The sequence below is a fragment of the Lutra lutra genome, chromosome 10, assembly GCF_902655055.1.
Source record: "Lutra lutra chromosome 10, mLutLut1.2, whole genome shotgun sequence".
In the NCBI taxonomy this organism is placed as follows: Eukaryota; Metazoa; Chordata; class Mammalia; order Carnivora; family Mustelidae; genus Lutra; species Lutra lutra.
In genome coordinates this window covers 19,826,453-19,848,925 of record NC_062287.1, presented here as the reverse complement: position 1 = coordinate 19,848,925, position 22,473 = coordinate 19,826,453, and the positions used below count along the sequence as shown (strand labels likewise).

The following is a 22,473-nucleotide window of genomic DNA, read 5'->3' as shown; positions in this document are numbered from 1 at the left end:
AGGGTGCACCTTGACTGCACCACGGTTGATACACCCAGCTACATCCGTTCAGTCATCTCTCACCAAAATGACTAGGAGGAGGAATGCCCAACAGAAGAAAAATACAGAGGATGGGCCTTCTGCAACAGAGCTAATGGCTATTGACATAGACAATATGTTGGAAAGGGAATTTAGGCTAACAAATATTAGGCAATAGCTAGGTTGGAGAAACTCATAGATGACCAAACGGAATTGATTAGGGCAGAACTGAAAGCCACCAGGGATGATGTTCAAATGCTCTCAATGAGTTCCAATCTAATCTAAATTTTCTCAAAGCTAGGGTAACTGAGACAGAAGATAGAATTAGTGATCTGGGGGACAAACAAATAGAAAGGATCAGGAGGAAGCCTGGAACAAACAGCTTAGAAGTCATGAAAACAGAATCAGGGAAGTAAATGATGCCATGAAATGTTCCAACGTCAGAATTATTGGAATCCCTGAAGGGGAGGAGAAAGAAAGAAGTCTAGAAGATATAGTGGAACAAGTTGTCCATGAAAATTTTCCCAATCTCGGGAACGGAACCAGCGTTCATGTACTAGAGGCAGAACGGTTCCCCCCCAAGACTGTAGGTTCTCGAAAGTCCTCGAGACACCTAATACTAAGAATAAAGAATTATAGTTGTAGGCAGACCCCCTTGAAAGCAGCCAGGAAAAAGAAGATCCTTACGTACAGAGGAAAGCCCATCAGAATAACGTCAGACCTGTCCACAGAGACCTGGCAAGCCAGAAAGGGCTGGCAAGATATATTCAGGGCACTAAATGAGAAGAACATGCAGCCAAGAATACTTTATCCAGCAAGACTGACATTCAAAATGGATGGAGAGATAAAGAGTTTCCAAGACCGGCAAGGCTTAAAAGACTATGCAACCACCAAGCTGACACTGCAGGAAATATTAAGGGGGGGGTTCTATAGAAGAGAAAAAACGTGGCAGGATACAAAATCAATGCACAGACATCAGTGCCTTTCTTATACACTAACAATTAAAATACAGAAAGGGAAATTAGAGAATCAATTCCATTTACTATAGCACCAAGAACCATAAGATACCTGGGAATAAACCTAACCAAAGAGGTAAAGGAACTGTACTTGAGGAACTACAGAACACTCATGAAAGAAATTGAAGAAGACAAAAAAAGATGGAAGACCATTCCATGCTCTTGGATCGGAAAAATAAACATTGTTAAAATGTCTCTACTGCCTAGAGCAATCTATACTTTTAATGCCAATCCGATCAAAATTTCACTGGTATTTTTCAAAGAGCTGGAGCAAATAATCCAAAAATTTATATGGAATCAGAAGAGACCCCGAATCACTAAGGAAATGTTGAAAAACAAAAATAAATCTGGGGGCATCACGTTACCTGATTTCAAGCTTTACTACAAAGCTGTGGTCACCAAGACAGCATGGTACTGGCACAAAAACAGACACATAGACCAGTGGAACAGAGTAGAGAGCCCAGATATGGACCCTCAACTCTATGGTCAAATAATCATTGACAAAACAGGAAAAAATATACAGTAGAAAAAAGACGGTCTCTTCAATAAATGGTGCTGAGAAAATTGGACAGCTGTATGTAGAAGAATGAAATCTGACAATCCTATTACACCGTACACAAAAATAAACTCGAAATGGATAAAAGACCTCAACGTGAGACAGGAATCCATCAAAATCCTAGAGGAGAACCTAGGCAGTAACCTCTTCAATATCAACCACAGCAACTTCTTTCAAGATATGTCTCCAAAGGCAAAGGAAACAAAAGCGAAAATGAACTTTGGGGACTTCATCAAAATCAAAAGCTTCTGCACAGCAAAGGAAACAAAGAAACAAAGAAACAAAGAAAAGAAAGAGGCAACCCACGGAATGAGAGTAGATATTTGCAAATGACAGTACAGACAAAAGGTTGATATCCAGGATCTATAAAGAACTCCTCAAACTCAACACACACAAAACAGATAATCATATCAAAAAATGGGCAGAAGATATGAACAGACACTTCTCCAATGAAGACATACAAATGGCTATCAGACACATGAAAAAATGTTCATCATCACTAGCCATCAGGAGATTCAAATTAAAACCACATTGAGATACCACCTTACACCAGTTAGAATGGCCAAAACTAGCAAGACAGGAAACAACATGTGTTGGAGAGGATGTGGAGAAAGGGGAACTCTCTTACACTGTTGGTGGGAATGCAAGTTGGTGCAGCCTCTTTGGAGAACAGTGTGGAGATTCCTTAAGAAATTAAAAATAGAGCTTCCCTATGATCCTGCAATTGCACTACTGGGTATTTACCCCAAAGATACAGATGTAGTGAAAAGAAAGGCCATCTGTACCCCAATGTTTATAGCAACAATGGCCACGTTTGCCAAACTGTGGAAAGAACCAAGATGCCCTTCAACGGACAAATGGATAAGGAAGATGTGGTCCATATACACTATGGAGTATTATGCCTCCATCAGAAAGGATGAATACCCAACTTTTGTAGCAACATGGATGGAACTGGAAGAGATTATGCTGAGTGAAATAAGTCAAGCAGAGAGAGTCAATTATCATATGGTTTCACTTATTTGTGGAGCATAACAAATAGCATGGAGGACAAGGGGAGTTAGAGAGGAGAAGGGAGTTGAGGGAAATTGGAAGGGGAGTTGAACCATAAGAGACTATGGACTCTGAAAAACTACCTGAGGATCATGAAGGGGTGGGGTGTGGGATGTTGGGGGATCCAGGTAGTGGGTATTAGTGAGTGCACGGATTGCATAGAGCACTGGGTGTGGTGCAAAAACAATGAATATTGTTATGTTGAAAAGAAATTAAAAAAAAAAAAGAATGGCTCACACAGACGAAACCGGAACTAGAGTAGTGTGGAGTAATGTAAACCAGTCTGGAGCAGAGACAGTGCTTTTACTACACTCAATGAAGACCTTCCACCAGGTTCTGGGAGGAGCCAACTCCATCGAGAACCCCATTGTATAGGTCTCTTATAGGTTGTATGTCATTATGTTTATGTAAAGGTAAAGAGGAGATGGTTCTCCTACATATTATGTAATTTCACTTTCTGAACCCTTTCTGTATTCTTGATAAAGTCTTAAAGAACTTCTTTAGGCATACTTTGATAATGGTGTGATGATTAGAATTTGAGAATGTAGAAAGATGGACATATTTAGGCATAGAGAAAGTACTGCTTCAATCGCCAGAGTTAGCATAAAGCATAATGATTGAAACAGACCCAGATACGAAACACATAATTCAAGTTGAGAGGTGACTCAGCAGTCAGTAAATTTGCATTGAGTCCAGAATATTGGGTTAGAGGGTTTTATATCTCACCTGCCTAGATCAGCACTGTTCCTGTAAATTGGTGTAGACCTGAGTCTGAAGGTGGAAGTCAGGTTAGCCCAATTAAGTAAACTGGAGAGTGGGTAAGCAGTTGACCGTGTGTGTGTGTGTGTGTGTGTGTGTGTGTGTGTGTGTACTCATTATGCAATTTTTCTGGGTTTTATCTTTGTATAAATTGGTCACAGTGTTGAAAGTTGACATGGTTTGGAAATTTTTCAGCCGGTTTTTCCTTGAATAGGTTTTCTGGTTCTTTTGAACTCTCTTCTCCTCCTGGGGTTGCTGAAATGCAGATATTGATTCACTTGGTATTATACAATAAGTCTTTCAGGATTTCTTCAGTATTTTTTGTTCTTTTTCATTTCACCCTCCTGTCAGAATAATTTACAGTGATTTTTACATTTTATAAACATACAATTTTTATTTAATAAGTATACATCAATTAAGCTTGAGGAAAACCAAGAATTTTAGAGCATCGTATAAGATAATGTATCTGGGTTACTTAAAACATGCTTCGTGTAAGTCATCACTGAACCATAGCTGTGGCACTTTCTCTCGTTATCATCATCCAGAACATCAAGAAATGTATCATCAAACTATTTCACCTAGACACCGAGGTGTCTAGATGGTATTCCTAGATTCATCATCAGTATAGTTCCCAAATTAGCTATGTACTATTTCCATCTGATTTTCACAAAGTATCCAGATTTTTTAAACTTTATTTTATTTTTTCAGTGTTCCAAGTTTCATTGTTTATGCATCACACCCAGTGCTCCATGCAATATGTGCCCTCCTTAGTACCCACCACCAGGCTCATCCAACTCCCAACCCCCTTCCCTCCCCAAACCTCAGTTTCTTTCTCAGAGTCCACAGTCTCTCATTGTTCATCTCCTCCCCCAATTTCCCCCAACCTCCTTCTCCTCTCCTTGTCCCAGTGTCCTCTGCATTATTCCTTATGCACAAGTAAGTGAAACCTTATGATAATTGACTGTCTCTGGTTGTCTTACTTCACTCAGCATAATCTCTTCCAGTCCCTTCCATGTTGATACAAAAGTTGGGTATTCATCCTTTCTGATGCAAGCATAATATTCCATTGCATATATGGACCATATCTTCTTTATACAGTGATCTTTAATCAAATTAACAATCCTCTCTTTTGTTCAGTCTCCTTTGTTCTTGAGCCCCTGTACTAAATTTTTTAGTTCAGATATTGTGTTTCTCAGCTCCATGATTTCTGTTTAATACTTTTAGGTTTTCTGTCTCTGTGTTGAAATTTTCTCTTGGTTTGTGTATTGTTCTCTGACTCCAGTGAGCATCTTAGGACAGTCATTTCAATTCTCTGTCAGGTAAGTCACATATTTTCATTTCGTTAGTGTCAGTTTGTGGAGATAGCTCTTATTCCTTTTTGGAAAGTATTTCAACTTGTCTTCATTTTCATTGATTCTCTATACTGGTGTCTGCACATTAGACAAAACACCCATCTGTCCTGACATTCACGGACTGGCCTTGGACTAGAGAAGGTATCACCAACAAGCCTGGCCAGAGACTTTGGAGGCCTCTCAATTTTGTGCAGTCTAACCCTCTTTCTTTGCTATTAGTTGCAGTGACCCCCTTCTCCCCATGCTCCCCCCCAACCCTGTTTTCATCCATTGTGTGCTGGATTGTGTCTGTGTTCTAAAACAAGCAGGACTGAAACCAATTCCTCACACAGCTCACAGATAAGTTGTATTGCTTGCTGGATGCATAGGGCACATTTTTTTCCTCACCAGTGAGAAGCTGCAAAAAAGAGCTTTTCAATCACTTCCTTTATGCTGAGCCAGGGGAAGGAGCTCTGGTGGCTTCCAGCTCACACCACCATCTCTTTGTCTCTCTCCCAGGGCAGCTGAAGTATGCTGTGTCCTGTATCCCCTTTGCTTTCTGACACAGACTATCTAGAAGCCAGTCTTCTAGGCACATGTATTAAAAGTTGGAGCATTGGACAGATGGTGCAATTCTTTCCCTCCCTAGGGAGAAGCCAGGAACTGGCTCAAATTGTTCCACTTTGAAGGTGCTGTGCAAGCATAACTGTTATAAGAAAAGGGTATCTAGAATTTCCCTAAAATGTTAGGGAATGTGTAAAGATTCATTGTTTAACTCGGAACAGGACTACCATAACCACTGTCTGGATTTTTTAGAACAGGAATACATGTATGTGAATCATTTTTGAATCAGGGTGTCCATGTAGAGTAGGAAATTCTAGAGCTTCCTCTTCCTCCATGTTGCTGACCTGGAAATGGGAATTTATTTTTGGCTCCCCTCAGGGGATGTCTGATCCCTCCAGTGGAGTGTAACCTTGACTAAAATTTTAGCTCCAAAGGAACTAGAAACCCATTGTGGTCCTTTGTGTAAATACAATCCTCTCAAGACCCTATTATCCCAGAAACCATTCCCTGTGGAAGAGAGACTGAGCAAGCTTCTGCCCTGTTTATAACTGAGAATATTATATCATTGCCCTCACCTCTAGTCTTCTGTGATTTACCAAATGCAAAATGATCATAATAAAGGCTGTTTATTTTGGTCTGCTGCTTAAGAGAACTGAGAGTCAGTAATTACTGTCTGTGGTTCAGAAGGATTTCCAGGGCTCATCAGAAATTAAGTGTGGGCTGTGTCCTCATAGAATTGAAGGGAGCAAAGCCACAGAGTTTGCCCTTTCAAGAGCACAGGGGTCATACCGGTAAGGAAAGACCAAGGTGTTCTTGCCTAAGGAGGGTGAGTTTCTGAATTCCATTTATACTCATGTCTTTCGCTTTATTTTTTAAAAGATTTTATTTATTTATTTGAGAGAAACAATGTTTGAGAGAGCAGGAGCAGAGGGAGATGCAGACTTCTTGCTGAGCAGGGAGCTGGATGTGGGGCTTCATCCCAGAACCCTGGAATCATGACCTGAGCTGAAGGCAGACGCTCAACTGACTGAGCCACCCAGGTGTGCCTATTCATGTCTTTCTTTTATGATGGAAGTCTAGGATCAAAGATGCCAATTTCTTTCCAGTTCTTTGCAGTTCTCAGACTCACATGAAATTGGTAGAAGGACAGGTTTAGGGGAGGGTGATGGAGCAAGGAGGGTTTAGAAATATTATTAGGCTTCAAGGATGCAATTTATTGGTCAGTTCCATTGATGGAACTCTCACTCTTCTACATTCATTGTTTTTACTCTGTACGTGGGGCAGGAACTTGAACTCTCCTAGACTCTGGTCCTTATTTTTGGATTAGAACAATGTTCCTCATTCCCACCACAAGAAATCCAATCCCCTTGAAAGCCAGCACCATATCTTCTTTATACAGTGATTTGTATATCTTTATACAGTGATCTGCACCGGTTTGGTAGGGGTGCTGTCTCCATTTTACTGGTTAGTGGAGGGTCATGTGGTCAAAGAAGTGAAATGAGAGAAGGCAATTCCTTTCTGGTCCAATCTTCTCCCTAACCTTTGGTTTTGACAGCAGTCCTGTTGGCATATGGAAGCCTTGGCCTTCATTTTGTAGGCTAAGTTTTAATGCTCTTTGTTTTACAGCTTATAGAGCCCCTAATAAGGAAGTGTCCATGTCAGTAGATTCATGATAATGACAAAGCAGATTCTGTGGGTCCAGTTTTGGGTAGACTCAGATATTCCCAGTACAAACCCAACTTCTGTGAGAGGAGATATGGTGGGAAATGTTCAATTGTTTTCTGTGTAACTTTTTTCTCCTGTGTTCACAGATCCCCTTAGAGAAGAATGCCTGCTGAAAATGCTTCCTTTGTGACTGAATTCATTCTTATGGGGCTAACAGACTCACCATATCTCCAGCTCCCCCTGTTCTTCCTGTTTCTACTCATGTATGTGGTCACTGTGTTAGGAAATTTGGGCTTGATAACTCTAATCCTGCTGAATTCACACCTGCACACGCCCATGTACTTTTTCCTCTTGAATTTGTCCTTCATAGACCTCTGTTATTCTTCTGTATTTACACCCAAAATGCTGATTAACTTCACATCAAAGAGGAATATTATCTCCTACAGGGGATGCATGACCCAGCTTTTCTTTTTCTGTGGTTTTGGTATTTCTGAAGCTTATGTGCTGACATCAATGGCCTATGATCGCTATGTGGCCATCTGTAACCCACTTTTATATAATTTTTCCATGTCCCCTAAAGTGTGTTCCATCCTTATGCTTGGTTCATATTTGGTGTCGTTTTTGGATGCAACGGCTCACACTGGATGCATGCTGAGACTGACCTTCTGTGATGCAAACACCATCAACCATTATTTGTGTGACATCCTCCCTCTACTCCAGCTCTCCTGCACCAGCACTTATGTGAATGAGCTGGTGGTTTTCATTGTTGTGGGTATGAATATCATTGTGCCCACTGTCACTATCTTTGTCTCCTATGGTTTCATCCTGTCCAGCATCTTGCACATCAGCTCCACTGAGGGCAGGTCCAAAGCCTTCAGCACGTGCAGTTCCCACATAATTGCTGTTTCTCTGTTCTTTGGATCAGGTGCATTTATGTATCTTAAACCATCTTCTGCTGGGTCTATGGATGAGGGAAAAATCTCCTCTGTCTTTTATACGAATGCAGTTCCCATGATGAACCCTTTCATTTACAGCTTGAGAAACAAGGACATTAAACTTGCTGTGAGAAAAACTCTGAGTAGAAGAGTGAATTGATCAGAAACAGGGTGTATCTGTGTAGTTATTTTTGCCCGGTGGGATTCTGTATGTTTAAAATAAAATACCTTTCATGGCAATATTCCTAGCATTTTCTCCTAATATGGTCAAGGAAGTTCAAGTCTCAAAATTTATTTTCAAGGTTGGTCCTTCTTTTTTCCTCACGAATACCATAGTATCTTCTCTACCTTTTTGTTTGTTTAGTAATAGCATTAAGTAATAAACGTGTTGTTTTTTTTCCCCACCCATTTTCATTATCTACTTGTTTTTTCCTCTGGCATTTGAAATGCTCTTTAAAGAATTAAATTAGAAGGGTGATGTTTTATTATTGTCGGAGTTTTTATCTGCCACTTGGTATTAGAATATGGATTAGAAGGATGACATTTTATTGTTTTGGATGTTTTTGTCTGCTGCTTGGTATTAGAATGTGTATCAAGGTATAGTATATGTATATGGGTGGCTTTGTTAATCATCTGCCTTTGGCTCAGCTCATGATCTTGGGATCCTGTGATTGAGTCCCACATTGGGCTCCCTGCCTAGCTGGGAGACTGCTTCTTCCTCTCCCTCTGCTGCAACCCCTTCTTTTGCTCTCTCATCTTCTCTCTCTTTCTCTCAAACAAATAAATAAATAAAGCTTAAAAAAAGGATATGTATCAGAACATCTCTTTGTAATCCCATTTCTCCATCCTCCAATTGGTGAGAATATGTCTCCTTTCAATGCCAGGAGTTGGAGTCCATAATGACAATCAAGATTAATCCAGTTTGCATATGTAGACATCACATATGAAGAGTCTTTTTGCAGATTTTTCTCTTTTACCCCTTTACAGTCAACCAACATATAACTGATCATCAAAATATATTTATTGTATTGCTGGGAAAGTGAAGCTCAGAGTAGTAAGATTTCCCTAATGTCATACAGGTTTTTAAAGTAAGAGTTTAGACTAAATTCGTAGCCTTCTGATTTTATTTCTACTACTCTTTGTAGTCTATTTTGCTTTATTTTATTTTATTTATTTTTTTTTAGCTTCAAGTTTTTATTTAAATTCCAGCTAGTTAACATATGGTATATTATTAGTTTCAGGGGTATCACTTTTATCCAACACCCAGTGCTCATCACAGCCAGTTCCCTCCTTAATCTCCATCTCCCATTTAACTTATCTCCCTGCCCACTTCCCCTCCAGCACCCTGTTTGTAGTCTTTAGTCCAGAATCCATTTCATGGCTTGCCCTCTTTTTCCCCCCATGTTCATTTGTTTTGTTTTTTAAGTTTCACATATAAGTAAAATCATATGGTATTTGTCTTATTCTGACTGACTTATGTCACTTAGCATAATACTCTCTAGCTCCATGCACATCTTTGTAAATGGCATATTTCATTCTTTTTTATGGCACACACACACACACACACACACAATCTCACATCTTCTTTATCATTTCATCATTCAATGGCTGTCCAGGCTCTTTTCATAATCTGGCTCTTACTGATAATGCTGCTGTAAATTGGAGAGTGTGTATACCTCAAATCAGTATTTTTGTATCCTTTGGGTAAATACCTAGTAGTGCAATTGCTGGACCATAGGTTAGTTCTATTTTTATCCCTTTGGGGAACCTCCATACTGTTTTCCACAGCGGCTGCACCAGTTTGCATTTCCCACCAACAGTGTAAGAGGGTTCCCCTCTATCCTCATCAACATTTGTTGTTTCCTCTGTGGTTGATTTTATCTATTCTGACAGGTGTGAGATGATATCTCATTGTAGTTATGATTTATATTTCCCTAATGATGTGTGATGTTCAGCATCTTTTCATGAGTCTGTTGGCCAACTGTGTGTCATGTTTGGAAAATACCTATTCATGTCTTCTGCCTATTTTTTAACTGGGTTATTTGTTTGTGTATTGAGTTCGATAAGTTCTTTTTATATTCTGGTTACTAACTCTTTATCAAATAAGGTCATTTGCAAATATCTTCTCAACCTTCAGAATGGTTGCCTTTTAGTTTTGTTGATTGTTTCCTTCATTGTGCAGAAGCTTTTTATGTCAATGAAGTCCTAAAAGTTCATTTTTGCTTTTATATCCCTTGCCTCTGGAGACATGTATAGTAATGTCAAAGAGGTTCTACCTTAGTTTTCCTCTAGGATTTTTTTTTTTTAAGATTTTATTTATTTATTTGACAGAGAGATCACAAGCAGGCAGAGAGGCAGGCAGAGAGAGAGGAGGAAGCAGGCTCCCTGCTGAGCAGAGAGCCCGATGCGGGGCTCGATCCCAGGACTCTGAGATCATGACCTGGGCCGAAGGCAGCGGCTTAACCCACTGAGCCACCCAGGCGCCCCTCCTCTAGGATTTTGATGGTTTCCTGTCTTACATGTAGATCTTATATCCATTTCTAATTTATTTTTTTTTGTACAATACAAGAAAGTGATCCAGTTTCATTCTTTTGCATATTGCTGTCTTGTTTTCCAAACACCATTTGTTGAAGAGACTGTCTTTTTTTCCATATGATATTCTTTCCTACTTTGTCAAAGATTAGTTGGCCATATTGTTGTAGGTCCGTGTCTGGGTTTTCTATTCCGTTCCATTGATCTATGTGTCTGTTTTTGTACCACAACAGTACTGTCTTGACCACTACAACTTTGTAATGTATCTTGAAGTACAGACTTGTGATGCCTTGCACTGTACTTCCCTTTTTCAAGATTGCTTTTTCTATGCAGGGTCTTTGTGGTTCCATACAAATTTTAGGATTGTTTGTTCTAGCTCTGTGTAAGATGCTGGTGGTATTTTGAGAGAGATCGCATTAAATGTGTAGTTTGCTTTGGGCCATACATTTAACATATTTGTTCTTCCAATCCACGAGCATGGAATGTTTTTCCATTTGTTTTTGTCATCTTGTATTTCTTTCATCAGTGTTTCATAGTTTTCAGCATGTGGATCTTTTTACCTCTTTGGTGTGGTTTATTCCTAGGTATCTTATGGTTTATGGTGGAGTCGTAAATGGGACTGATTCCTTGATTTCACTTTCTGCTGCTTCATCATTGGCAGATAGAAATGCAACAGATTTCTCTATATTGATTTTGTATCCTTCATCTTTAACTGAATTTTTGTGTCAGTTCCCGCAAATTTTTGGTGGATTCTTTGGGTTTTCTATAGCATACTATGTTGTCTACAAAGAGTGAAAGTTTGACTTCTTCCTTCTAGATTTGGGTGCCTTTTATTTCTTTTTGTTGTCTGATTGCCGAGGCTAGGACCTCTAGTTCTGTGTTAAATATTAATGGTGAGAATAGGCATCCCTGTCCTGTTCCTGACTGTAAAGGAAATTCTGTTCTCCCCCCATTGAGGACAGTATTATTTGTGGAGTTTCATAGAAAGCTTTTAATCTTTTGAGGTATGTTCTTTCTACCCTAATTGGTTGTGGGTTTTTTTTTTTTTTAAGATTTTATTTATTTATTTCACAGAGATTGAGAGAGAGAGAGAGAGAGATCACAACTAGGCCGAGAGGTAGGCAGAGAGCAGTGGGGAGCAGGCTCCCTGCTGAACAGAGAGCCTGATGCAGGGCTTGATCCTAGGACTCTGAGATCATGACCTGAGCCAAAGGCAGAGGCTTAACCCACTGAGCCACCCAGGTGCCCCTGGTTGAGGGTTTTTATAAGGAATGGATTTTGTACTCTGTCAAATGTTTTTTCTGTCTTTATTGAGAGGATTATATGGTTTTTATCCTTTCTTTCATAAATGTGGTGTATCATGCTGGTTGTTTTGCAAATATTGAACTACCCCTGCAGCCCAGGAATGCATCTCACTTGATTATGATGAATGATTCTTTTAATGTACTGTTAAATTCTATTTGTTAATTTTTTTTTGATAATTTTTGCATCCATGTTGATCAGGGATATTGGCCTGGAGTTCTCTTTTTTTAGTGGGGTCGTTGTCTGGTTTTGGATTCAGGGTAATGCTAACCTCATTGAGGAGTTTGTAAGTTTTCCTTGCATTTGTATTTTTTTTGAATTGTTTGTGAAAAATGGGTATTAACTTTTCTTTAATGTTTGTTAGAATTTCCCTTTGTAGCCACCTGGCCCTAAACTTTTGTTTTTTGGGGAGATTTTTTATTACTAATTTAATTTCTTTGTTGGCTATTCATCTGTTCTAGTTTTCTATTTCATCATGTTTCAGTATTCATAGCTTTTATATTTCTAGGAATTTATCCATTTCTCCTAGATTGCCCAATTTGTTGGCATATAATTTTTAATAATATTCTCTTATAATTCTTTGTTCTGTAGTGTTGTTTTGATGGCGCCTATATAATTCATGATTTTATTTGTTTTGGTCCTTTCTCTCTCTTTCTCTTTTTTTGATAAATCTGGCTAAGGGGTTATCAATTTTATATATTTTTTCAAAGTACCAACTCCTGGTTTCATTGAGCTGTTCTATTTTTATTGTTGTTGTTTATTTGTTTCTATATCATTTATTTCTGCTCTAGCCTTTATTATTTCTCTTCTCCTACTGGCATTAGGCTTCTTTTATTGTTCTATGTCTAACTCCTTTAAGTGTAAGGTTAGGTTTCATTTTGAGACTTTTATTGCTTCTTGAGGTAGAACCTGTATTGCTATATGCTTCCCTCTTATGACTACTTTCACTGCCTCCCAAAGATTTTGGACCATTGTGTTTTCGTTTTCATAGTTTTTTTTTTTTTAAATTTTTTTTTATTTTTTTCAGCATAACAGTATTCATTATTTTTGCACCACACCCAGTGCTCCATGCAATCCGTGCCCTCTACAATACCCACCACCTGGCGCCCCCAACCTCCCACCCCCCACCCCTTCAAAATTCTCAGATCATTTTTCAGAGTCCATAGTCTCTCATGGTTCACCTCCCCTTCCAATTTCCCTCAACTCCCTTCTCCTCTCCATCTCCCCTTGTCGTTTTCATAGTTTTTAATTTCTTCTTTAATTTTCTGTTTGATTCATTCATTCATTCATTCTTCAGTAGTATGCCGTTCAACCTCCATATATTTGTGGTCTTTCCAATATTTTTCTTGTGGTTGACTTCAAGTTTCATAGTGTTGTAATCAGAGAATATGCATGGTATCATCTCAGGCTTTTTGTATTCGCTGAGGCCCAATTTGTGACTCAATATGTGACCTATTCTGGAGAATGTCCCATGTGCACTTCAAAGGAATGTGTATTCTGCTGCTTTAGGATGAAATATTCTGAATATATTAATTAAGTCCATCTGGTCTAATGTGTCCTTCAAAGCCATTGTTTCCTATTTTATTTTCTGCTTAGATGACCTGTCCATTAATGTAAAGTGGGTGCTAAAGTCCCCTATTATTGTGTTATTATCAATGAGTTCCTTTACGTTTGTTATTAATTGTTTGAATATTTGGGTGCTCAGATGTTGGGGCATAAATCTTTACAATTGTAAGATCATTGTTGGATAGTTCCCTTTCTTATGATTTAATCCTCTTCTTCATCCTGTGTTATAGTCTTTGGTTTAAAATCTAATTTGTCCTTTATAGATCTTGGATATCAGCCCTTTATTTGTAGTGTCATTTGCAAATATCTTCTCGCATTCCATGGGTTGCCTCTTTGTTTTGTTGACTGTTTTCTTTGCTGTGTAGAAGCTTTTTATCTTGATGAAGTCCCAAAACTTCTCAAACTCAAAACCCAAAAAACAAATAATCAAGTCAAAAAATGGGCAGAAGACATAAACAGACACTTCTCCAAAGAAGACATACAAGTGGCTAACAGACACATGAAAAAATGTTCATCATCATTAGCCAACAGGGCAATTCAAATCAAAACCACACTGAGATACCACCTTACACTACTTAGAATGGCAAAAATTGAAAAGGCAAGAAACGACGAATGTTGGAGAGGTTGTGGAGAAAGGGGAACCGTCTTATACCACTGGTGGAAATGTAAGTTGATACGGTCACTTTGGGAAAAACAATGTGAAGCTTCCTCAAAAAGTTAAATATAGGGGCACCTGGGTGGCTCAGTGGGTTAAAGCCTCTGCCTTCGGCTTGGGTCATGATCTCAGGGTCTTTGGATGGAGCCACACATCCGGCTTTCTGCTCAGCGGGGAGCCTGCTTTCTCCTCTCTCTCTGTCTGCCTCTCTGCCTACTTGTGATCTCTGTCAAATAAATAAATAAAATTTTTAAAAAAGTTAAATATAGAGCTATCCTGTGTCCCAGCAATTGCACTATTGGGCATTTACTCCAAATACACAGATGTAATGAAAAGAAGGGGCACATGAACCCCAATATTCATAGCAGCAATGTCCACAATAGCCAAACTATGGAAATAGCCAAAATGTCCTTCAACAGATGAGTGGATAAAGATGTGATTCATAAATACAATGGAATATTACTCAGCCATCAGAAAGGATGAATACCCACATTTACATCAACATGGATGGGACTGGAGGAGACTATACTAAGTGAAATAAGTCAGTGAGAGGCAGTCAATTATCATATGATTTCACTTATTTGTGGAACATAAGGAATAGCATGGAGGACATTAGGAGAAAGAAGGGAAACATGAAGGGGGGAATCAAAGGAAGAGATGAACCACGAGACCATATATGGACTCCAGGAAACAAACTGAGGGTTTCACGAGAGGTGTGGGGGGATGGGTTAGCCTCATGATGGGTATTAAGGAAGGCATGTATTGAATGGAGCTCTGGGTGTTATATACAAACAATGAATCATGGAACACTACATCAAAAACTAACTAACATAACATAATAAAAAAATAAAATTTAGTTTGTCTGATTAATCATTGCTACTTGGCTTTCTTTTGATGTCCATATGCATGGAAATATCTCTTTATTCCTTTATGTTATGTGTTTTTAGGTCTAAAATGAGACTTTAAAATTAGGTAGCAAATAGATGGGTCTTGTTTTTTTATCCATGACACCTACATCTTTTGATTGGAACATTTAGTCCATTTACATTCTGAGTAATTGTTGATAGATATGAATTTCGTGCCCCTTTATTACTTGTTTTTTCATTGTTTCTGGAGATATTGCTCCTTTCCAATTTTTCTCACTTTTGTTTTTTCTTTCCAACTCAAAGATTCCTCTTTAATGTTTCTTGCATTGCTGGTTTAGATCATGAACTCCTTTAGTCTTGTTTGTGCGGGAAACCCTTTATCTCTTCTTCTATTCTGAATGATAGCCCTGCTGGATACAGAATTTTTGGCTGCATTTTTTTTTTTCTCATTCAGCACGTGGAATAAACCATGCTATTTTCTTCTTGCTGTCATGTTTCTGTGGTGACATACGCTGCTAAACTTATTGGTCTTCCCTTCCCTTCTTCTTTTGTCTTGCTGCCTTTAGGATTTTTTTTTTTTCTTTATCACTATATTTTGCAACTTTTGTTACAGTATGTTTTGGTGTTGGCCTCCTTTTGTCGATTTCTCTCTCTCTCTCTCTTTTTTTTTTTTATTTTGTTTCAGTGTCCCAGCATTCATTGTTTATGCACCACACCCAGTGCTCCATGCAATACATGCCCTCCATAATACCCACCACCAGGCTCACCCAACCCCACCCCCAACCCCTCCAAAACCCTCAGATAGTTTTTCACAGTCCACAGTCTCTCATGGTTTGTCTCCCACTCCAATTTCCCCCAAGTCCCTTCTCCTCTCCATCTCTCCATGTCCTCTGTGTTATTCCTTATGCTTCACAAATAAGAGAAACCATATGATAATTGACTCTCTCTGCTTGACTTATTCACTCAGCATAATCTATTCCAGTCCCCTCCATATTGATACAAAAGTTGGGTATTCATCCTTTCTGGTGGAGGCATAATACTCCATAGTATATATGGACCATATCTTCTTTATCCATTCGTCCATTGAAGGGTATCTTGGTTCTTTCCACAGTTTGGTGACTGTGGCCATTGCTGCTATAAACATTGGGGTACAGATGGCCCTTCTTTTCACTACATCAGTATCTTTGGGGTAAATACCTAGTAGTACAATTGCAGGGTCATAGGGAAGATCTATTTTTTATTTTTAAAGGAATCTCAACTTTGTTTTCCTTTTGTTGATTTTGATGAGAATTCTCTGTGCCTCCCGAATTTGGATGCCTATTTCTTTCCCAGATGGGATGTTTCCAGATCTAATTTCCTCAAATAAACTGTTCTGCCCCCTTTACCCTCTTTTCTTATTCTGGTACTTCAATGACATGAATGTTATTATGCTGTATGGATTCACTGAGTTCCCTAAGTCTGCATTCATGATCCATTCTTTTCTTTTTTTTTTTTTAAGATTTTTTTAAAAAAATTATTTGACAGAGAGAGATCACAAGTAGACAGAGAGGCAGACAGAGAGAGAGAGGGAAGCAGGCTCCCTGCTGAGCAGAGAGCCCGATGCAGGACTCAATTCCAGGACCCTGAGATCATGACCTGAGCCGAAGGCAGCGGCTTAACCCACTGAGCCACCCAGGCTCCCTGATCCATTATTTTCTTTCCCTCTTCTTTTCTGCTTCATTATTTTCAATACTTTTCTTTTCCATATAACTTTTTGGTTCCTCTGATTGATCCATCCTTGTGCTCATTGCATTCAGTTTTGAATCTCTGTTATTGTATTTTCATTTCAGTCTGACTAGTTTTTAGATCTTTATCTTTGGAATAAGGGATTCCCTGGTGTCTTCTATGGTTTTCTCAAACCAAGCTAGTATACTCATAATTGTTGTTTTAAGTTCTTGATCATGCATATTACTTTTTTTAAGTATTTTTTTTAAATTTTTTAAATTTATTTTCAGCATAACAATATTCATTGTTTTTGCACCACACCCAGTGCTCCATGCAATCCGTGCCCTCTCTAATACCCACCACCTGGTTCTTCCAACTTTCCACCCCCCGCCCCTTCAAAACCCTCAGATTGTTTTTCAGAGTCCATAGTCTCTCGTGGTTCACCTCCCCTTCCAATTTCCCTCAGCTCTCTTCTCCTCTCCATCTCCCCTTGTCCTCCATGCTATTTGTTATGCTCCACAAATCAGTGAAACCCTATGATAATTGACTCTCTCTGCTTGACTTATTTCACTCAGCATAATCTCTTCCAGTCCCGTCCATGTTGCTACAAAAGTTGGGTATTCATCCTTTCTGATGGAAGCATAATACTCCATAATGTATATGGACCACATCTTCCTTATCCATTTGTCCGTTGAAGGGCATCTTGGTTCTTACCAGTTTGTCATACTTTTGTATGTATTTTAGCAAAATAAGCTTCTTTTTTTTTAAATAATTTTTTTTTAATTTTTTTATTTTTTCAGCATAACAGTATTCATTGTTTTTGTACCACACCCAGTGCTCCATGCAATCCGTGCCCTCTCTAATGCCCACCACCTGGTTCCCCCAACCTCTTCAAACCCTTCAGATTGTTTTTCAGAGTCCATAGTCTCTCATTGTTCACCTCCCCTTCCAATTTCCCCCAACTCCCTTCCCGTAACTCCCCATGTCCTCCATGCTATTTGTTATGCTCCACAAATCAGTGAAACCCTATGATAATTGACTCTCTCTGCTTGACTTATTTCACTCACCATAATCTCTTCCAGTCCCGTCCATGTTGCTACAAAAGTTGGGGAAATAAATGACGCCATGAAACGTTCCAACATCAGAATTATTGGAATCCCTGAAGGGGAGGAGAAAGAAAGAAGTCTAGAAGATATAATGGAACAAGTTCTTCATGAAAATTTTCCCAAACTCGAGAATGAAACCAGCGTTCATGTACTAGAGGCCGAATGGTCACCACCCAAGATTATAGATTCCAGAAAAACATCAAGACACCTGATAGTCAAATTGAGGAATCATAATTGTAGGTATAATCTCTTGAAAGCTGCTAGGACAAAGAGGCTCCTTACTTACAGAGGAAAGCCCATCAGAATAACATCAGACCTGTCCACAGAGACCTGGCAAGCCAGAAAGGGCTGGCAAGATATATTCAGGGCACTAAATGAGAAGAACATGCAGCCAAGAATACTTTATCCAGCAGGACTGACATTCAAAATGGATGGAGAGATAAAGAGTTTCCAAGACCAGCAAGGCTTAAAAGACTATGCATCCACCAAGCTGACACTGCAGGAAATATTAAGAGGGGTTCTATAAAAGAGGAAAAATCCTAAGAATAGCATTGAACCGAAAGATCATGCATATTACTTATATCTGTTTTGATTAGATCGCTGGCCGTGACCTTTACTTTTCCTTTCTTTTGGGATGAATTTTTCCATCTTGGCAGTTTGACTAGGACTCTGTCTTCTTGTGCTATGAAAGCCTGTTATGTTTCCTATTCCTGAGAATGATTGGTTTATGAAGAGAATGTTATCTACTATTCAGGGCCTAGCATTTAGGAAGTGTCTCTGTTGTATGTTATGTGCACTCAGCTGCTGTGTTTTGGCTATTCTTTCCTTCAGGTCAGTCCTTTGCAGAGTTTCTCCTTGCCTGTAGTGGGGAGTTTTTGGACCTTGGCTAGTGTATGGTGAGTTTTAACTAGAATTGGCTGCATTTTTGCTTGTGGGAGGTTGAAGTGAAGGAAAAGAGGATGAGTCCAGAGAAGGTCAATTTTGTTTTGGTCCATCTTGCTTCTCCCTTCTCCTTTAATTTTTCCAGCAGTCATGTTTGTATATGGTAGGACTGGACTTCCCTTTCTTGGCTAAATTGTGTAGTATTTGCTCTATTTATCTTATAAACCTCTAATAAATGGAAGAGTTAGTGTTTCTCAGTATCATGATAGACATAAAGGCAGATTTTCTGGGTCCAGATTTGGTTAGTCTCAGCCCTCAGATATTCCTCTTTTGCAGGTTGAAATACAGTGGGAAGAGCTGGCTTTTTTTCTTATGTAATCCTGTTTTTCTATACTTACAGATCCCCTTGGAGAAGAATGGCTCCTACAAACTCCTCTTTTGTGACTGAATTCATCCTGGTGGGGCAAAGAGACCTACCATATCTCCAGCTCCCCCTGTTCTGCTAGTTTCTACTCATGTATATGGTTACTGTGTTGGGAAATTTGGGCGTGATAATTCTAAATAGGCTGAACTCACACCTGCACATGTCCCCATGTACTTTTTCATCTTCAATTTGTCCTTCATAGACCTCTGTTATCCTTCTGTGGTTACACCCAAAATGCTGACAAACTTCACATCAAAGAAGAACATTATCTCCTACAGGGGATGCATGACCCAGTCATTCTTTCTTCTTTTCTTTTCTTTTCTTTTCTTTTTTTTCTTTTCTTTTCTTTTCTTTTCTTTCTTTCTTTGTTTCTTTCTTTCTTTTTTTCTCCTTCTTCTTCTTCTTCTTCTTCTTCTTCTTCTTCTTCTTCTTCTTCTTCTTCTTCTTCTTCTTCTTCTTCTTTTTTAATTTCTTTTCAGCATAACAGTATTCACTGTTTTTGCACCACACCCAGTGCTCCATGCAATATGTGCCCTCCCCAATATCCACCACCTGGTTCCCACAACCTCCCACTCCCCGCCCCTTCAAGACCCTCAGGTTCTTTTTCAGTGTCCATAGTCTCTCATGGTTCACCTCCCCTTCCAATTTCCCTCAACTCCCTTCTCCTCTCCATCTCCCCTTGTCCTCCATGTAATTTGTTATGCTCCACAAATAAGTGAAACCATATGATAATTGGCTCTCTCTGCTTGACTTACTTCACTCAGCATAATCTCTTCCAGTCCCGTCCATGTTGCTACAAAAGTTGGGTATTCATCCTTTCTGATGGAGGCATAATACTCCATAGTGTATATGGACCACATCTTCCTTATCCATTTGTCCGTTGGAGGGCATCTTGGTTCTTTCCACAGTTTGGCGACCGTGGCCATTGCTGCTATAAACATTGGGGTACAGATGGCCCTTCTTTTCACTTTTTTTTTTCTATTTATGAAGCTTAAGTGCTAACATCAATGGCCTATGATGGCTATGTGGCCATCTGTACCCATTTTGTATAATGTTGCCATGTCCCCCAAAGTGTGTTCCATCCTTATGCTTGGTTCATACTTGGTGTCATTTTTGGATGCCATGGCTCACACAGGATGCATGCTGAGACTGACCTTCTGTGATGCAAACACCTCTTATTTGTGTGACATGCTCTCTCCGCTCCAGCTCTCCTGCATGAGCACTTATGTCAATGAGCTGGTGGCTTTCCTTGTGGTGGGCATAGATATTATTGTGCCCAGTGTCATCATCTTTGTCTTTTATGGTTTCATCCTGTCCAGCATCTTGCACATCAGCTACACTGAGGGCAGGTCCAAAGCCTTCAGCACCTTCAGTTCCCACATAATTGCTGTTTCTCTGTTCTTTGGATCAGGTACATTTATGTATCTTAAACCATCTTCTGCTGTGTCTATGGATGAGGGAAAATTCTCCTCTGTCTTTTTCACCAAAACAGTTCCTTTGATGAACCCTTTCATCTACAGCTAGAGAAACAAAGATGTTAAACTTGCTCTGAGAAAAACCCAGAGTAGGAGAGTGTTTTGATCAGAATCACTGTCTGTGGTTATAGTTATAGGACTGCTATATTCTCTTTCTTTCATCAGAATAGTTTTAGGTGGGAGTGTTCATGTCCTATATCTTTCTTACTATAGTGAAGGAAATTTGAGTCATCTGTCAGTTTGTTTTCAGTTTTTTTTTAACTTGGTAAAATATACTTTATCAATATTATATGACAAGTTAGGGCTCTCCATACCCCTCCTTTATAGGGGTAATGGATGGAAACTATATAGAGGTCAGGGTATTCTCAGCATGTATGTGGATGCATTGGGGCAAGGACTCCCCAGGATCTGAGGGCCCCACTCTTCCTCTTGTTATCCCTGGGGCTGGTCATCTACGGGGCTCTTACTCCCTGGAGGCCATGTGGCCCATAAAGTCCACCACCAGCCCAATTCATGTCATACCAGGAAATGAGCTTCACAAAGTGATCATTGAATGTACTGCCAGGATCAACATGGAAGGTGGAAGAGTGAGCATCACTGTTAAAGCCCCAGGAGACAACCTGGTCCTCAGTGGAGCCCAGGATGTCCTTGAAGGGGCGCTCCCATGCCTGCTTCATCACCTTCTTGATGTCATCATATTAGGCAGCTTTCCCTAGGTGGCAGATCAGATCCACAACTGACAATTTAGGAGCAGAAACATGGAAGGCCATGCAGAAAGTTTCCTATTCATCTCAGAGATGACCTTGCCCAAAGCATTGCAGTACCAATAAAAGAAGGGATGATGTTGTGGGCAGCCCCTTGGCCATCACACCACAGCCTCACAGATATGGTTATGCACAGTTTCTTGATGGCAGGATGGCAGGGACTATAGTCACGAGTCCCTCTACAATGTCATTGTTGTTATGGATGACCTTGGCAAGAGAGGCCAAGGAGTTGGTGGTATAGGAGGCATTGTTGACAGTCTTGAAGGCATTGTCATACTTCTCATGGTTTGCACACATCACAACCATGGGGGCATCAGCAGAAGGGGCAGAGATGATGACCCTCTTAGACCCATCTTCACTTAAGCTCCAGTATTCTCCATGGTGGCAAAGACCCCAGTGGACTGCACAGCATACTTAGCATCAGCATCACCCCATTTAATGTTGGTTGGCTCTCACTCCTGGAAGATCAAGATGGGCTTTGCTTTGATGCCAGGATTCCTGTTCTCAACCATGACTGTACCTTTGAGTTGCCGTGGGTGGAATCATACTGGAATGTGTAGATTATGTACTTGAGGTCAAATGAAGAGGTCTTTAATGATGACAGAATCCATTTTGTCAAGTTAAAAGCAGCCCTGGTGACCAGGTGCCCAATATGGCTAAATCCACTTATTCCAACCTTCATCATTGAGTTTGGGGATAGTGCTGTAACTGCACCAGAAGATGTGGCTATGTGTCAGACAGGGAGGAGGAAAGTCCAATTTTTTAATGATAGGCCTTCCTTCCTCATAATTTTCATGATGTCTTCTCCTTTTTACCACTTTAACCATTGAGAAATGAGATTAATCAATAAATTTATCTTTGTCTTTCACATTGTCATTATGGAACTTGTTTTTTTTCTCTTGGGAAGGATAAACAGTTCTGTAAATGATCATGTAAAGTAACAGTATGGTGATCTTGTACCTATGGGGGGTTTCTTACACTGTGCTATTGGATTCAGGAATCAGATAATCTGTACTCCTCTCTGTACACTTCCCTGGACTATAATGTGTCTCCTTGAAATGTCACTGTTTCACAGATACAGCAGGTATCAGAACATCCATAAAATATTATCCGCTTTCCAGCTAAATGCTATGTGTTAAGCATCTCTTGAGAGAGGTTTCATATTTACCATAGGAAACACAAGTGATTCTCAATATACATTTATTGCATAGACAGGGTACTGAAGCTTAGAAAAGTTAATGAATTATGTCATACAGCTTATTAAGGAAACATCTTGATAAAGTGTAGCCTCCTGATTTTAAGT

At 39.6% G+C, this 22,473-nt stretch overlaps 2 protein-coding genes and 1 pseudogene across 2 annotated transcripts; 2 read left to right on the top strand and 1 right to left on the bottom strand.

Annotated features, from left to right (window-relative positions):
- The first annotated feature begins 7,121 nt into the window (after positions 1–7,121).
- Positions 7,122–8,054, top strand: LOC125078874 (olfactory receptor 8B3-like). Its single transcript, XM_047692103.1, has one exon. It carries the CDS (start codon positions 7,122–7,124, stop codon positions 8,052–8,054), a length of 933 nt encoding a protein of 310 aa, XP_047548059.1.
- Positions 8,055–19,945: 11,891 nt separating this feature from the next.
- Positions 19,946–20,455, top strand: LOC125079084 (olfactory receptor 8B8-like). The gene has a single exon (XM_047692448.1). The coding sequence runs from the start codon at positions 19,946–19,948 to the stop codon at positions 20,453–20,455; it is 510 nt and encodes a 169-aa protein (XP_047548404.1).
- A 403-nt stretch (positions 20,456–20,858) lies between these two features.
- LOC125079675 (glyceraldehyde-3-phosphate dehydrogenase-like) lies at positions 20,859–21,852 on the bottom strand (annotated as a pseudogene).
- Positions 21,853–22,473: the final 621 nt, after the last annotated feature.